General features: G+C 56.9%; 3 protein-coding genes across 5 annotated transcripts in view; 2 read left to right on the forward strand and 1 right to left on the reverse strand.

Moving 5' to 3' along the window:
- The first annotated feature begins 2,210 nt into the window (after nt 1-2,210).
- DUS3L (dihydrouridine synthase 3 like) lies at nt 2,211-7,262 on the forward strand. 3 transcript variants are annotated; one of them, XM_065917955.1, is made up of 13 exons: nt 2,211-2,368; nt 3,078-3,363; nt 3,628-4,140; nt 4,500-4,541; nt 4,684-4,836; nt 4,934-5,167; nt 5,334-5,399; nt 5,476-5,586; nt 5,839-5,935; nt 6,085-6,160; nt 6,516-6,704; nt 6,796-6,924; nt 7,046-7,262. In XM_065917955.1, exons 1-13 carry the CDS (start codon nt 2,271-2,273, stop codon nt 7,116-7,118), a joined length of 2,067 nt encoding a protein of 688 aa, XP_065774027.1. In that variant the 5' UTR covers nt 2,211-2,270; the 3' UTR covers nt 7,119-7,262. The 3 variants fall into 3 exon arrangements, with proteins under 3 accessions (XP_065774027.1, XP_065774028.1, XP_065774029.1); XM_065917956.1 differs by having other exon boundaries at nt 5,051-5,167; XM_065917957.1 differs by lacking the exon at nt 2,211-2,368 and adding an exon at nt 2,614-2,658 and having other exon boundaries at nt 3,078-3,403.
- A 448-nt stretch (nt 7,263-7,710) lies between these two features.
- On the forward strand, nt 7,711-9,490 carry PRR22 (proline rich 22). Its single transcript, XM_065917958.1, has 3 exons — nt 7,711-7,842; nt 7,940-8,002; nt 8,388-9,490. The coding sequence occupies exons 1-3, from the start codon at nt 7,713-7,715 to the stop codon at nt 9,488-9,490; spliced, it is 1,296 nt and encodes a 431-aa protein (XP_065774030.1). The 5' UTR covers nt 7,711-7,712.
- A 40-nt stretch (nt 9,491-9,530) lies between these two features.
- Nucleotides 9,531-17,187, reverse strand: part of CATSPERD (cation channel sperm associated auxiliary subunit delta) — a 42,612-nt gene continuing 34,955 nt past the window's right edge. The window contains exons 21-25 of the mRNA XM_065919122.1: nt 14,501-14,658; nt 13,006-13,194; nt 10,917-10,927; nt 10,002-10,146; nt 9,531-9,552 (exon numbers count right to left, since the gene is read on the reverse strand). Of these exons, the coding sequence (XP_065775194.1) occupies nt 9,531-9,552; nt 10,002-10,146; nt 10,917-10,927; nt 13,006-13,194; nt 14,501-14,658 (525 nt within the window). The remainder of the gene's footprint in view (nt 9,553-10,001; nt 10,147-10,916; nt 10,928-13,005; nt 13,195-14,500; nt 14,659-17,187) is intronic.

The raw sequence follows: 17,187 nt of genomic DNA on the forward strand, positions 1-17,187 counted from the left end.
CTGCCTGCAATGCAGGAGACCCTGGTTCAATTCCTGGGTCAGGAAGATAGGGATAGGCTACCCACCCCAGTATTCTTGGGCTTCCCGAGTGGATCAGACAGTAAAGAATTCACCTGCAATGTGGGAGACCCAGGATTGATCCCTGGGTCAGGAAGATCCTCTGGAGAAGGAAATGGCAACCCACTCCAGTATTCTTGCCTGGAGAATCCCCATGAACAGGAGTGCCTGGCAGGCTACAGTCCGTGGGGTCACAAAGAGTTGGACATGACTGAGTGACTGCGCAGAGCACAGCACGCTGTTATTAATTGCCAGTCCACAATCTCCCTTTCTCTCCCTACAGGAAGGCTTTCTGGATCGCCTTACACAGAGAAGGCTCGTTGTCACAGGGCAAAGCCAGAAAGCCCTAACAAGGGTCTTCTTGAAGGCTGAGCCCCAGGGAGGGGAGTCCCATTCCTGAGGTCACTGTCTGTGGGCCTCAGTTCCCCACCTGAACAACTGTCTCCCCAGAGAGATCTGGATGCCTGTGGGATGATGTCCGGGGAGATGATGGTAGAACCTCAGAGGGCAATGGGTCGGGCACCTCAGGAAGAAGTGAGTTCCTGTCCCTGGAGGTGGATAAGTGGGACAGAGTCTCCCAAGGACTGCTGTGGTTTCTTCCAGTCTCTGATTCCAAGTTTTATTTCCAGTTTGTCCTATAGAGGGCGGCAGAGGCCAGAGATGGATGACAAGCTGCTCCCCGCCCCCATTCCATTTTCTCCCAGGTCTTAGAAAAGCTGGTGTTGAGCCTGTTGCGGCCTCAGTTTGTCCCTCTGTCACTCAAGGAATACAGTCTCTGTCTCATTTCCCTGCTCAAGGAAAGCTTTGTCAACGTTAGCGGGAAAATGCACGGGCAGCCAAGGAATTGGTTATTGACATGGTGGGCACTGTGTTCACATAATTCAAGGCAAATAATAGTGATAAAGAAATAGCAACGTTGGATCCAAGTCAGGAAGATCCCCTGGAGGAGGACATGGCAACCCACTCCAGTATTCTTGCCTGGCAAATCCCATGGACAGAGGAGCCTGGCAGGCTACAGTCCATAGGGTCGCAAAGCGTCGGACACAACTGAAGTAGCACACAGTAGCAACAGTGCTACTCTTTAATGTTTATTGACTGCTATTTATTGAATCTATACTTTCTAAAACAGCTATTTCTACCCAGCCCCATTTTTCTGATGAGGAGACTGAGACACAAAGTTAAGGAAAATGTTCCCAGTTGGTAAGTAGAAGTGCTGGGATTCCAAACTGGCAGGCTGAGTCGACAGCCCAGAGGTGCCTGTGCTGCACCAAGGTTCCTCCAGGAACAGGGAGCTTTAGGAGAGTGCAACAGGGAATGGTGGGGACTGTGGAAAATGGGGACTAGATTCTGCTCTCCTTGGGCTGTTTGTTCTCCCACTTCCCTGGGATAAAATCCCCAAGTCCTCCCCAAAGCCTAGAGGGCCCTGCATGACCTTCACCTCCCTGTTCTCACCTCCTCCCTCTCTCTCCCTTGCTCACGGGAGCTCCAACCACAGAGGGCTCACTGTCCAACACACCAGGCAGGGTCCTGCCTCAGGGCCTTTGTCCTGGCTGTTCTCTCAACCTGGAGCACTTTTCCTTCTGATATTCCTGTCTCTCTCACTCATCTTTGCAAAAACACTCAAATGTCCCCTCAGTGAAAAAGCTTTCCCTGACCATTCTATTAAGAACCGCAATCACCAGAAATGGATTTCCCACTTCCTCTCCTCTGCTTCATTACCGTCCAATATACAGTATACCTTACTTATGTATTATGTTGATTATCTTCACCACTCCTATCTAAGCTCCTAAGCGTAACGATTTTTTGGTCTGTTTTATTCACTGCTGTTTCGCCGGCGTCTAGGATAGCATGTAACACATAGGCATTCAACGCGTTACTCGTTTAATGAACGCCCCATATAAAAGTAGCAGTGTTTTAAAATTCCATCAGGAAAACAAAATAGTTCTGTAAGCCGATTGTGGCCTGCGGGAAGCCAGTTTGAGAGCCCCAAGAGACTCATTGCACATTTCCGTTTCCAGCAAATGGATCGGAGGTAGAAAAGGGACCCGAGGCCCCACCCCCTCCTAGGTTCCGCCCCATTACGTCGAGGCGCGTACAATTGCGTCACTTGGAGCGACCTGGGCATGCGCACTTCACCAGCAAGACCCGGGAAGACACACACGCGACCCGGAAGGCCTTTCCGCGGCACTCCAAAGCGGGCGTGAGGGGGGCCGATGGCGGAGGGAGCGGCAGAAGTCTCAGCACAGAGTGGTGGTGGCGGCGACCCAGGAGCCGTCGAGCCGGAACGGGGAGTGGCGCCCATTAAACCTCAGTGAGTCGCTGGGTCAGGCGCGGCCCGAGCAGTGCTTGCCGGGAGCTGGGGCAGCGGCCCAGCATTGGAAGCTCGCCGGCTCTTCTGTTTCGGCCTTCCGCCCGCTCGCAGGGTCAGCGAGCACCTGAGATCACGCACGTTGGGAACTGTCACATGCGCGAAGGACACCACGGTGCATGCTGGGGTGGGCGGGGTCTGGGGCGGAGGCCGCAGTGCATGCTGGGGACTGTAGGCCTAGCGTATAGCGGGAATGGCGCAAGTGCCCTTCTGGTCAGCCGCCGCACTTACAGGTAGGGACTTGTCTCGTGTCTGAAGCGAGTGCCGCAGGGCATACTGGGGCTTGGGGTGGTGGGGTGGGGTGGCTGAAAGGCACGCTAGGAAATGTAGCGGCAGCGGACTCGTTGCAGAGCACGCTGGGACTTGTAGTTTCTTGTAGCCTAAGGTAGCCAGGGATGTTCACATCTGATACTTGTACTTCAGTTCTCCACTCTGGGCACGGGGTACCCAGGAACAAAATAGGTCCTCCCTGCGGCCTTGAAGTGTTCCTAGGCTGGCAGCTGGCTAGTTCTAAGTAGGGAGTACCCCATAAACAGAGGCATGTAAACAGAGGCAAGTGTTCTTAGTCCCTTTCCCTAGCGTTCATGAATCTGAGCTCAAGGCAGGATACTTCTTTCACAAGCCCTCCTTTCTCCTGCCTCTCTGCTGGCAGATACCTCACCACCAAGGAGCAGTTCCACGAATTCCTAGAAGCCAAAGGGCAGAAGCCCAGCCAGGAATCCGAGGCTGTAGACCCTGCTGGCAATGACCTGACTGAGCCTGAGGCCAAGCGGATTCGACTGGAGGATGGGCAGACAGAGGACGGGCAGGCAGAGGAGGCAGCTGAAACTGGGGAGCAGCTTCAGGCTCAGAAGAGGGCCCGGGGCCAGAACAAGTGCCGGCCTCACGTGAAGCCCACCCACTATGATAAGAACAAGCTCTGCCCCTCTCTGGTCCAGGTGTGCGTCACTGTCACCGAAAGTCCCAGATGCCTTGAGTGTGAGCCTGTCTGCCCCCCCGTTCAATCTTCATGACGTTATGGTGTATAATTATTGTTCCCATCTTCCAGGTGAAGAAACTGAGGCTTGGTGAGGTTTCTGACTTGTCTGAGGACACACAGCCAGGAGGGGAGGGATCTGAGTTTCAGTTTCAGACCTAGGCTGCCTGACTGGCTTCGTTAGCGTCTCTCTGTCCTCTCTCATTGCCTCCCTGTTTCCTTGCAGGAATCAGCTGCTAGGTGTTTCTATGGTGACCGCTGCCGCTTCCTGCATGACGTGGGCCACTACCTGGAGACCAAGCCTGCTGACCTTGGCCCCAGCTGTGTGCTCTTCGAGACCTTCGGCAGGTGCCCCTATGGTGTAACCTGCCGCTTTGCCGGGGCCCATCTGGGGCCCGAGGGCCAGAATCTGGTGAGGGAGGGGTTGGTCCAGGTGCCGCCCGTCCGCAACGGCCTGGACAAGGCCCTGCAGCAGCAGCTGCGAAAAAGGAAGATTCACTTCAAGCGTGCAGAGCAGGCTCTGCGCCAGCTGAACAGGGGCCCGCTGCCAGGCCCCACCTCCGAAGCCACTGTCCCTGAGGGCAGGGAGGCCGAGGGTGCCCCAGAGCAGGATAACTGTGACATCCAGCTGGCCCCCCAGGAACCGGACGCCGTTGGCCCTCCCAGTGGCCCTTTAAGGACCTGCGGACCTCTGACAGATGAGGATGTAGTCAGGTTGAGGCCCCATGAGAAGCGGCGGGTATGTGTCATGGGCCCCCTCTGAGGACACTAGCAATGTCGGGAGCGGACAGAGCTGGACACTCACTCCCAGCTCCAGAGGGTCCAGGCGATAACAAGGGGGCAGTGGAAAAGGCTTCCTAGAAGGGAGGGCGTTGGGACTGGGGTTTCGATGGTTGAGTAGAAGCTCTCTAGCAGAGAAAAGCATGGAGAAAGGAACTTTCCTTATGGAGGGATTAGGTGACCTGTGCAGAGGTGTGGAGGTGAAAAGGAGCCAGACTCACTGGGGCAGGACAAGGCCTATGGGAAGGCTTGAAGCTTGAGAGGCCTCGAAAGCCAGATTCGTGGGTGGAGATTCAATGTGCTTTTTTTCCCTTTCAGCTGGACATCAGTGGCAAGCTGTACCTGGCCCCACTCACCACGGTAGGGCCCACAGCGGGGTGGGCAGGTGCTGGCAATGTGCTCATCACAGCAGTACCCACTGGTCCCCCTGCCCTGCGGGCTTGGGTGCATGTCTGGGGTCCTAGCCTGCCATGCCCTTATGTGTGCATTCCACTGTTCCCAGTGTGGCAACCTGCCCTTCCGCCGGATCTGTAAGCGCTTCGGGGCAGATGTGACCTGCGGGGAGATGGCAGTGTGCACTAACCTGCTACAGGGCCAGACGTCCGAGTGGGCCCTGCTCAAGCGCCACCCCTGCGAGGATATCTTTGGTGTCCAGGTTGGTGCCGCCCCGAGCAAGGGAAGGAGGAGGGACTCTTGACTGTTAACCTGTCAGAGCCAGGTGCAGGGTCAGGCTCTCCCGGATCACTTCCCAGACCCCCTGCCTCAGCTACTGGTCACGTGCCAGCCTGACGCACCTGGAGGAGCTGATAGCCTCGGCACGGGGCCAGGCAGGACGGCCCCTCACCCCCTGCCCACCCACCCGGCCACAGCTTGAAGGCGCCTTTCCTGACACCATGACCAAATGTGCCGAGCTGCTGAACCGCACCATCGAGGTGGATTTCGTGGACATCAATGTCGGCTGCCCCATTGATCTCGTGTTCAAGAAGGTACCCAACATTCAGAGTGGGTGAGGGTGGAGTCCCTAGGAATCTGTGGGGGCCTCTAGGCCTTGCTTTCTGCATCTGGACAAGGAAGGCAGCGGTGGGGTGGGAGCTGGCATCAGGCCCAGCCTGGGTCCTGCCTTCCTGAGCTCCAGCCACCTGTCTCTCCCAGGGTGGGGGCTGTGCCCTCATGAACCGCTTGGCCAAGTTCCAGCAGATCGTCCGTGGCATGAACCAGGTACTGCCCAAGATGACCGCCCACAGCCCTCACCGCCCAACCCGAGGCCCTGCTGCAGATCACCCCGTCCCCACAGGTGCTGGACGTGCCGCTGACCGTGAAACTGCGCACGGGTGTCCAGGAGCGTGTGAATCTGGCCCACCGACTGCTTCCCGATCTGCGGGCCTGGGGGGCAGCTCTGGTCACGGTGGGTCTCGGGGTGCGGCGGGCGGCGGGGCCCCAAGGCACTTCCCTTTCTAACCATCCCTCCCTCCCGTCTCCTCTCTCCTGGTCTCTGGCTCGCCCTCCATCTCTTGTCTCCGTCTGTCCATCTCTCTGTCTCTCTCTCTCTCAGTCCGTCTCTGCCGGGCTCTCTGGGTCTCTGTCTCTCTCTGTCTCTCTCTGATCCTCCACTTCCCCGGCCCCTCCACCCCTCCCCACGCGGCCGCCTCTCCTCCAGCTCCACGGCCGCTCGCGGGAGCAGCGCTACACCAAGTTGGCCGACTGGCAGTACATCGAGCAGTGCGTGGCGGCGGCCCACCCCATGCCCCTTTTCGGTGGGTGCCTACAGGCCACACACCCAGGCCCACCCCTCGCCTGGGCCCCTCCCTTCCCTGATGGGGGGCTCCCGGGCTGGAGAGAACTCTTCATGCCCTGGCACCGCCGCCCGACGTGGCTCCCTGAGACCCTGGCCTCTGTCCTTCAGGGAATGGAGACGTCTTGTCCTATGAGGATGCCAACCGAGCCCTGCAGACCGGTGTCGCAGGGGTCATGATCGCGCGGTGCGTGTGCCTCAGGGCTGCAGCTGTGGCCTTAGAGCCATAGCTTGGAACTCAGACTTTTTTTTTAATTTGGCCATGTCTGGTCTTAGTTGCAGCATGTGGGAACTTTGATCTTTATTATGGGATGTGGGATTTTTAGTTGGGGCATGTGGGGTGTAGTTCCCTGACTAGGGATGAAACCCAGACCCCCTGCATTGGGAGCGTGAAGTCTTAGCCACTGGACCACCAGCAAAGTCCCAGAATTCTCTGGCTTTGAGAGTCATGTGAGCGTGTGGCTGGGAGGCTGGGGACCGTGGTTTTGAGGGCCGGGGTTTCCCCACTGGCCCACTGACCGTCGCCCACTGCCCGCCCCCAGTGGCGCCCTGCTCAAGCCGTGGCTGTTCACGGAGATCAAGGAGCAGAGGCACTGGGACATCTCGTCGTCCGAGCGCCTGGACATCCTGCGGGACTTCACGCATTACGGCCTGGAGCACTGGGGCTCAGACACGCAGGGCGTGGAGAAGACGCGCCGCTTCCTCCTCGAGTGGCTCTCCTTCCTGTGCAGGTGGGATGGGGCAGCAGGGCAGTGGGGCAGGCCAGGTGCAGTGTTGTGGGGAGCCCCAGCCCAGCCCCTTTCCCGCTGCCCTCGCCCACAGGTACGTGCCCGTGGGCCTGCTGGAGCGGCTCCCGCAGCGGATCAACGAGCGGCCACCCTACTACCTGGGCCGCGACTACCTGGAGACGCTTATGGCCAGCCAGAAGGCAGCCGACTGGATTCGCATCAGGTGCCCGGGAACTGAGGCCCAGGGGGCAGGAGGATAGAGGACCTGGTGGGTCCAGGGTGAGCTGGATTGGGAGGCGCCCCGCGCCAGGCCTGACCCCAGCCACCTGCCTCCCTCCCCACAGTGAGATGCTGCTGGGACCCGTCCCGTCCAACTTCGTCTTCCTGCCCAAGCACAAGGCCAATGCCTACAAGTAGCCACAGGGGCAGGAGGGGCATCTGACTATCCAGAGGTCCCCCTAAAGCGTGAGAAGACAATAAATTTTATTCTTCTAAAACCCAGGCCTTTCTGTGACCCTGAGGCTGCCCTTGGCCCCCTGCCATCCCCACCCACACATCCCCCTCACCCCTTCACTCATTCACCAGCCCTGTGCTGGCCATTGCTAGTACCCAAAAGGCCTTGACAACAAAGAAGCCATCAGAGCCCATGAGATGGGGCTTCGGCCTACCTGAGTGTGGATCAGGGAGGGCTGCCTGGAGGAAGGGGCCTCAGAGCTGACTGGCAAGCCATGCTGGCAGGGGTAGAAGGCAGTAGACCACATCCAAGGTCCACCATACCCTCTGTGATGCCCGTCTCTGGTTCCTTTGGTTTCCTGGTCCACCCCTGCCCACTCCCCACTCCGCCATTACCCGGAACCCTGACCAGTGGGCGGGCCGCAGCCTGGAACTCGCTGCCCGGAGTAACCAGACAAACAGAACTCCACAGAACTCTGAGCCTGTTCTCTGGGTGGGCCACCTGTGCTCCCCACCTGCTGCCCTCCTGGCCTGCCTGGGCCAGGCCCCCGCCTCCCTATGCAGCACCCCAAGCCCTTCTACGCACCCACAGCTCCCCAAGAAGGCTTCAGTCCCCGGGGCCTGGATGCCACTGATGGACTGGGCAGCCAGCCCACTCCCGCCTGCATAGAGCCTCTGCCCGCTGTGGGTATGAGTCGGTGGTGGGGGTGCGGCCATGGGGGCAGGGACCGGGCTTCTGTCCGCCAGCCTCAGGACCCCACCCGCCTGCCTGCTTTTGTCCACAGGTTCCTCCAACCTGTACCACCCCCCAGCCCCGGAGAAGGAGGTGTTCCCAACCCCTCCAGCAGGTACTGGCCTCCCGCCAACCCTTGAGGACTGGGGAGTGGGTGGGGCCATCTTGTCCCCACCCTAACCCTAGATGGCTTCTGACTCCAAAGCAAGGCCAGTGTCCCTCATCCCTTCGATGGGTCCCTGACAGTAAGGCAGCCCCATGACTCTTGTCCCCCAGTCAGGTTCCCCAAAGCCAGGTCTGTGTCTCCAGTCACCCTCCACCCCGATGAGCCCCCAAAGCACGTCCTGGGTCCCCAGACTGGTAGCTAAACCCCCAGAGGCAAAGCCTATGTCCTCGTCCCCCAAATGGACCCCAGGGCTGGTCCGTGTCCTGTGTCCCCCTGACGTGCGCCCCAGGCGGGTCCCAGCACCACCCCCTGAGGGCCACCCTCCTGGCCGCAGGTTTCCAGATGGCACCCTGTGGGTGCTTCTTTGACCCCCGCATCTACCGAATCGAGTGGGCCGCCACCGACTTCGGTCAGTCGTCCCTGTACAAGCTGGTGGCCGTGGGTGATGTGGGGCCAGCTGGGGCCCCCACCTCGCCAGGCACTTACCTCCTGGAGCCCCAGCACTACCTCAAGGCCCCAGTTCCGCCCCCACCGCCCCCACCATACCCCCACTACCAGCCACCGCCCCCGGGGGGCCCCCAGTATCTCCTGCCATACTTCCCGCCTGAGGGGCCGGGGCCCGAGACTGTGGGCTTCATGGGGGATGGGGGGCCGCCCGCCTTCGTGGAGCTGCCCCTGCCCTTGATCACGGAGGGCATGGTGCCCCCACTGCCCCCCAAGGAGAGCACGCTGCCCTCGCTGCTCATCACGCTGCCCACCGAGGCCACACTGCCCCCGGGTACCTACAGCCAAATCAAGGGCCGCCTGAGCCAACTGCAAGGGCCCAGGGAGCCCTTGACCTTCCCAGTCAAGGAGCCACCCCCCGGCCCGCTGTACCCACCGGGCCCTGCCGAACCCAAGGCAGCCAATGCCGAGGTGGCCCCACTGGGGGCAGGCGAGGCCAGAACCCCCGAGGTGGCCCGGGCCTTTGCGCTGCCCGAGAAGGTGCTGCTGGAGGATGCGATGAAGCTCTTCGACTGCCTGCCGGGCAGTGCTGAGCCCGAAGGGGCCCCTCGCAAGCCCCTGGGGCCTGGGCCAGCCCTGCCCGACAGTGGGGGCGGCGGCGACGACTCCTCCTCCGGTGACATCCGCTCGCTGCACCTGCCGGACGAGCTGCTGTCCTTCGACTACAGCGTGCCTGAGATCCTGGACACTGTCTCCAACGTGGACTACTTCTTCAACTTTAAGGCACTGGATGAGGAGCCACTGCCCCGTCCGGGGCCCCCCGCCGCCAACACCATAGCCTCTGCCCCCCGGGCCGAGCCCCCTGGCAAGAGGAAGGCAGGCAGTTCCACCACCAAGAAGGGGCGGCAGGGCGGCAAGGGCAAGCAGCCCACGGGTCCCACGAGCGCTGCCTCCTCAGGGCCCCGGCAGGACCTGGGGGCCACCCCCCATTAAAGCTGATTGGATCTCTCAGTGCTGTGTCCGCCTAGTGGCGTCAGGGCGTCCCCATGCCCTCCCTGTTGTGCAATGGGCCTCAGGCCACGGGGTGAGGCCCTGAGCAGAGTGGGGGAGCCCTAGATTCGGACTTGGGATTCTAAATCTATCCAGAGAGAATCCAAGTCAGCCGGCACTTTGGAGAGGTGGGAACCGCCTGACTCCTACACTGCAAGAATTTCACTTCTGTGTTTGACCGGGAAAGTCAGGGCTGCCCAGAGATGAGTAGGGACTGGCCTGGAGACACACAGCAAATGCGGGAGTTGGGGAGTGGCCCGCATATCCCCAACCGTCCCTCTGAAGCCACTACTGGTGGGAGGGGGGAAGGCCTTAGAGAGCCCTGCAGGCTGGGCTCAGCCTCCACCTGCCTGGCAGGGCAGGTGTTGTCGCCAATGGTGAAGGGGCGGGCCTCCACCCATGTTCATGCAGGAGCTGGGGTGTGGAGGCAGGTGCTGGTTGGAGGTGGAGGCACCTGAGGTCTGAGGGTGGGGGCTGGGCAGGGATGCGGGAGATGTTGCCCGCCTGGTACATGGGTGGTCGAGAACAGGCCCGCGTGTGATGGGGCGTGCAGAGTGCATCTGCAGCCCAGGTGAAGCCCGAGGCCCGGGTGGGCGTGCCTGTCCCAAGATGGGCAGGGGGCCGCGTCCCCTCATTGGACCCGGCCGCGCGTGGCAGGCACGGAGAGCCTGGGATTTCAGTTCTCACCCCTGTCCCCTCCTGCCTGGGCTCCTCCCACTGCATCCACATGGCTCCCAACCCTGTGGGTCCTAGGCCAGGCTCTCTTCATCCCTTCCCACTGGAGAGTCTGGAGCAGCTGCTGTTTGTACCCTCCCCTGAAATACTCAAGGTGACCCTGAAGGGGGTGACGTGCAAGGAGGTAAGGCAACTTGGGGGGCTTCCCTGGTGGCTCAGTGATCACGAGTCTACCTGTCAATGCAGGAAACAAGCGTTTGACCCTGGGTCGGCAAGATCCCCTAGAGACAGAAATGACAACCCACTCCTGTGTTCTTGTCTGGAGAATCCCATGGACAGAGGAGGGTGGCGGGCTACAGTCCATGGGGTTCCAAAAGACTCAGACACGACTTAGCAAGAAAACAACAAACAAGGAGAGATGGAGCTCACCTCTGGAGTGGGCCAGCCCTGCCTGCTTCCCTCCCTTGCGGGAGTAAGGGCCCTCTTGCCCCAGATTCAGGGCTGGGTTTCAGGGGCTTTCACTCTTGGACTCTGCTGGGAACCTGGGGGGCTTGACTGGGGTCCAGGAGATGTCGGGTCGGGGGGGGATCCCATGTGCTGTCGCCACACCTCGAGCCTGCAGGGCTCGTCTCCCTGAAGCCTGTTCCAAGGCTCAGGGAGGTGGGGGCAGCCCCAAGTCTGCACCTGCACTTACCTGACTCTTCTCTGAACGGGACAGGGGCCTCGAGAAGCCAGCAGCTCACTGCCCTCACCTCCCTTGGAGCCCTCTCTGCAGCCATGTTAACGGGTGTTTTTGAGACATATGAAGTGCCCCCAGTGACGGGGAGCCCCTGGCAAGCAAGGTGGATGTGAGAGGAGGCACTTGCTTTTCTGTAAGATTAATGTAGACTGAGGATCGTGAAGCATGGCATCCCATCTTGTGACCCCCCATCAGGCCTGGTGGGTGGATGGGGCAGAGCAACTTAGCCCCCGATGGTGGAACAAAATGACTGGCTTGAACCTGGGCCCATGTCAGTGAAAATGCTGAGTCCTAACCACTGAACTGCAAGGGAAGCCCCTGTATTAGGCAGTTTAAATGACCATGGTGTGGAGGGGGTACTTTCCTGGGGGTCCAGTGGTTAAGACTAAGCTTCCACTGCAGGGGGCTTGGGTTTGATCCCTGGTCAGGTGACTATTAGGGCTTCCCTGGTAGGTCAACTGGTAAAGAATGCACCTGCAATGCAGGAGACCGCGGTTCGATTCCTGGGTCAGGAAAATGCCCTGGAGAAAGAATAGGCTACCCAGTATTCATGGGCTTCCCTGGTGGTTCAGGCAATAAAGAATCTGCCTGCAGTGCAGGAGACCTGGGGTTGATCCCTGGGTTGAGAAGATCCCCTGGAGGAGGGCATGGCAACCCATTCCAGTATTCTTGCCTGGAGAATCCCATGGACAGAGGAGCCTGCCGGGCTACAGTCTATGGGGTGGCAAAGAGTCGGCCACGACTGAGCGACTAAGCATGCACACACCACGGGAAACTGTTAGTAAGATCCCACATGCCTCCAGCCACGGCCAAAAACAAACAGAGCAAGTAAATGACCACGGGATGTGTTCTTGTAACCTAAGAGTGATCAGAAAAGCTACAGAGAAAGTTTTCACTAGAGTGAGACAGTGTCCCGCACCACCTGGAATTTGAAGGCTGTATGGGAGAGGGAAGCCCGCTGAATACAGGGACAGACTGATCCAACATACATATACATCTATGTGTACATTGCATACACACATGTATGCATACCTATGTATATTTATATGTCTGCATGTGTACTTGTGTACTTGTAGACATGTGTGCATGTTATGTGTATGCACACATTTATCCATACATGTGTGTGTGCAGTTGTATGCACATTATACATAGACACTTGTGTGACATATCACCCACATATACATGCACATGTTTACATGAATGTATATAGACATGTACACACATGTATGTCAATTGCAGATATACACGTGTGCAATATCCACACAAATACCCACACATATCCACACATATACAATATGCATGCACATTATCTACACATATGTATGTATATGCCTTACCTGTGCTATATACATGTTTGTACATCTGCATATATATATGCACACCATCTGTATCTATGTGTATGCCTAACACATGTACATATAAAATATGTACTATGCTTACAAATCTTATTCACAGACATCCCACACAAGTCTACATGTGTTCATTTGTATATACATCAGGGTTTATCAACAGAGATGAACCCACACCCCCTTCCTCGGGTCTCATCCTTATCTAACAGAACTCATCATGTGTCTGATAAATCTCAGGGGCTTGCAGGTGAGCACACCACATGTGTGGGTGAGCTCATTTCTCCAAGCTCCTGTTCAGTTTTTTGGGTTTTTTTTTTTTTTTTTTGGCCACGCTGAATGGCTTGTGGGATCTTAGTTCCCCAACCAGGGATTGAACCCCTGCAACGTGAAGTCCCAACCACTGGGCCAGCAGGGAAGTCCCCACCAAGCTCCTGTTCATTAGGACTTGGGCTGTCCTCCTTATCCCTATATCCTTACACATGTAGGTGCTAGAGTTAAGAGGGACTCTGATGCCAGGATGTCCAGGGAAGCTGATGGGTGTAGAAAAACCACAAAACACGAGCGATTCACACTGCCACTGGCTATTTTCACAAACCCTCTACAGCAATTCTGCCCTCTCACTGGCATTCCCTCCCGCCATGGGTGCTCAGCACCTGCCCCAGAGACACGCACAAGACCTCCTGCATCTCTGGTACAGTCTGGCCCAGAAGCCGCTGACCTCGAGGTCCTGCTCCATGTGCAGCAGCTGGGGGATCATGTAAGCCAGCCACACGGATAGCAGGGTGGCCACCGTGAGCAGGACAATGGTGATCTCCGGCGGGAAGATGGACAGCGGGAAGGCCCCGTAGACATAGACACTGAAGGTGGTCTCCAGGTGACAGTAGCTGCGAGGGGTGGGCGGGCCGAGTCTGTGGGGCACCGCCTTCAGGGGCCCCGCCCTTCACCCCAGCAAGCTTTTTCGTTTTGGCTGCTCTGCTCAGCTTGTAGGATCTTAGTTCTCCGACCAGGGATTGAACCAGGGCTCACGGCCATGAAAGCAAGGAACCCTAACCACTGGACTGCCAGGGAATTCCCCCAGCAAACATTTTAAAACCCATGGGAATGACAGCTGGGCCTGGAGTGGTGACTCGGGACCCTGAGTTCCATTCATACTCACTTCTCTCTCCTCTGATCTGTCATCCTCTTTGTATTTCGCAGAGGTCACGTTTTTCCCCAGGGCCCCTGTGGTCCCCTGCTCTGGGGACAAGGGGTCTCCCCTCCATGCCCAGGTTATCTTGGGGGTGGGGCAGAAGAGGCCAAGAAACGGTTCGTCACACAGTGGGGGTGTGACAGGGGACACAGCATCCCTGAAATGGGGGTAGCAGGATGGGGGGAAGGTCATCCAGGTAAGAAGACCCAGAGGGCGAGTAGCCAGGGAAACTGCAGGAGGCAGGTGGGGGGAGGGAAGGGCTGAGGCTCCCAGGCAGGCCCCTTCTCCCCCACCCCCTGGTGTCCCCAGGGTCTCTCCAGCCTTCCACCCCTGACGTCCCAGAGGTGGTCTGGTCTTGGGCCCCTAGGGAAGGCAGGGTCCCCCCAAGTTTTTGAGGGTGGCTTTTGTGTCCATCTGGAGGGGAAAGGTGATGGGGGAAAGAATGCCGCCCACGATCCCCCTCCCAGTTGGAGATGCTCACAATTTGATCCAGCACAAGTGGGTGGTGAATATTAATACCCAGCTCTTAGGGCAGAGGTGGGGTGCCTCGGAGGCCAGGCCCATAACCTGTGTCAGTTTCTGTGGCGTTAACACTCTGGCCGGTGCTGATTTCAAATTACCAATGGGAAGTCAGACAGCTTGCAGACTCCCTGAATATCCTGGGAGCTCGGGAGCCTGTCTGTGCCCACCAGTGAGACATGGCCATGGGGTGACTCTGAGTCCCCAGGGTAGGGTTAGGGGTGCTGCTGGGCATTGTTACTTCCCCCAGGGCCTGGCGCGGCCTCTGAATAAAGATTTACTTGGCTAGTGAACAAATGCCATCCACTTAAAAGTATCACTTTTCCCGGGGATGGTCTCAGCTGTTGGGGGATTCAGGTTTATCCAGGACCTGCCTAAGGGTGGCAGACAGTGGGTCCCACACACGTGCGGGACCTGCCCTAGAAGCACCAGCTGTCTCCCCAGGGGCCCCTGGTGCACGGCGACTCCCCCCACCCACTCACCTGTAGGATGGATCCACGATAGAAATGAAGAAGATGTAGATGCCGTTTCTTTGGTCGAAAACAACCTTGTTCTCTGTTGGGCCTCCCAAGATCTGATACGGGACGTCAGGCCATCTTAAGGGTTCATGGTAGTCGGGGTCGTGGCAGCTCATGTAATTCTGGGGAGGAGGACAAAGGCGTGTCTGCTGGCCCTAGGGGTCGGGGAGGGCTGTGGGAGCCCTCCGACACATCCCATGGTGCACCACCATCTGCCAGCATCCGCAGCAGTGCGTCCGGGGCCAGGTGCCCGCTGGGCAGGCCAGCCAATTTGTGAGTGTGGCTCCTTCTTCCTGCCCTCCTCCTGCCTGGCCTGCCCAGGCTTGAGGCGGGCTGCAGGCAAAACAACTCCACTCCTCAGGGTCCCTGGCAGCTCTGAGTCTGGGTGTGAGTCTGATACATGCGCTCTTGGTGTTTGTTATGAGCTGGCTTGAATTCCTCCCCAAATCAGATGGGGAAGTCCTAACCCTCAGGGCCTTGGGCAGTGTCCTTATTTGGAGATGAGGTCTTTTTAAAAATTAAGTTATTTATATATTAATTGTTGGCTGTGCTGAGTCTTCCTTGCTGCTTGGGCTTTTCTCTAGTTGCGGAGAGCAGGGGCTACTCTTTAGTTGCGGTACAAGGGCTTCTCAATGCAGTGGCTTCTCTTGTTGTGAAACTTGGGCTCTAGAGCACACAGGCTTCAGTAGTTCTAGCACGTGGGCTCAGTAGCTGCAGCTCCTGGGCTTTGGAGCACAGGTTTAGTAGCTGTGGAACACATGGGCAGAGCAACTAAACCCGCACGTAGCAACTACTGAAGTCCATGTGTCCTAAAGCCCGAGCTCTGTAACAAAAGAAGCCACTGTCAGGAGAAGCCCATGCACTGAATGTCTGAATCCCCAACCCCATTCATATGTTGATGCAACATCCCCCAGTGGGATAGTATTTGGAGGTGGGGCATTGGAAAGAGATTTCATGAGGTCCTGAGGGTAAGGCCCCTATAAAGGGATTATTTCTTTTGTAAGAAGTGACACCAGAGAACTAAAGCAAGGTCTCGAAGAGATACTTGCACTCCTGAGTTCACAGCAGCACCATTCACAGTAGCCAAAAGGTGGAAGCAACCCAAACGTCCACTGACAGATGATGGATAAAGAAAGTGCGGTTCATACACACTAACGGGACATTACAGGGGTTTCTGACACCCTCTACAACATGGATGAACCGTGAGGACATGATGCTCAGGGAAGTAAACCAGACACAAAAGGACAAATACCATCTGATCCCACCCATGTGAGACCCCCTAGAGGAATCAGATCTTTAGAGACAGGAAGTAGATAGTGGGGGTCAGGTGCCAGGGGAAGGGGACGGGAGTCAGTGTTTCATGGGGACAGAGTTTCAGTTTGGGAAGAAGAGAAAAGTTCTGGAGATAATGGTGGGGGTGGTTGCAGGACAATGTGAATGTGCTTAATGCCACTGAGCTGTGCACTTAGAAATATTTTAAATGGTCCATATTATGTTATGTGTAAGTAAGTGTTAGTCGCTCAGTCGTACCCGGCTCTTTGCGACCCCATGGACTGCAGCTCACCTGGCTCCTCTGTCTATGTATGGGGCTGCTGCTAAGTCACTTCAGTTGTGTCCGACTCTGTGTGATCCCATAGATGGCAGCCCACCAGGCTCCCCTGTCCCTAGTGATTCTGAACACTGGAGTGGGTTGCCATTTCCTTCTCCAATGTGTGAAAGTGAAAAGTGAAAGTGAAGTCGCTCAGTCATGTCCGACTCTTCGCGACCGCATGGACCGCTCAGCCTACCAGGCTCCTCCATCCATGGGATTTTCCAGGCAAGAGTACTGGAGTGGGGTACCATTGCCTTCTCCATCTGTCCATGTATGTTTGACCACAATTAAAAAAAAATTTTTTTTAATTATTTAAAAAATTTATTTGGCTGTGCCTGCTGTTAGTTGGGGCTTCCCAGGTGGCGCTAGTGGTAAAGAACCCAGCTGCCAATGCAGGAGACACTAGAAACATGGGTTGATCCCTTTATGGGGAAGATCCCCTAGAGGACGGCATGGCAACCCACTCCACTAAGGCATGAAGGATCGGTGACATGACCAGGGATTGAACCCAGCCCGTTGCATTGAGAACTTGTAATCTTAACCACTGGACCACCAGAGACGTGCCCAACAATTAAGAAAAAAATTTAAAAATCTTTTGAGAGTAAAAGGGGGGGAAAAAAAAGTTGGACCACATAAAAACTATGTGAAATTTAATAAGGGGGACAGCTGCTTAGCCTAAAGACTCATTATTGTTATTATTAGTTTTTATAGCTAGCTGCACCCCATGGCTTGGCTAAGTAGCTACATAACTGCCCATCTAATGATCATGCTGGAAATGCAGGCATTGTGGCTCTATCTTGATAGAAAAACCCTCGGGGTTCTACAAAATCGCCCACCATGGCTGATGGGAAAAAAGCAACAGGACAGTCTCTTAAATGAATGTGTGCCACTTTGAATGAGAGGGCTAGTAAAAAATAATGCAAACACCAGCACAGTCAGAAAATAATAAATAAAGTTATATGTGTGTGGCTTGTACTTTTTAAAGAAGTGGTCAGAGAGGTGGTGCTTGGGTAACATCGTGAATGCACAAAACGCCCAAGTCGTGAGTTGTACTTTTTAC

The sequence above is a fragment of the Muntiacus reevesi genome, chromosome 1, assembly GCF_963930625.1.
Source record: "Muntiacus reevesi chromosome 1, mMunRee1.1, whole genome shotgun sequence".
In the NCBI taxonomy this organism is placed as follows: domain Eukaryota; kingdom Metazoa; phylum Chordata; class Mammalia; order Artiodactyla; family Cervidae; genus Muntiacus; species Muntiacus reevesi.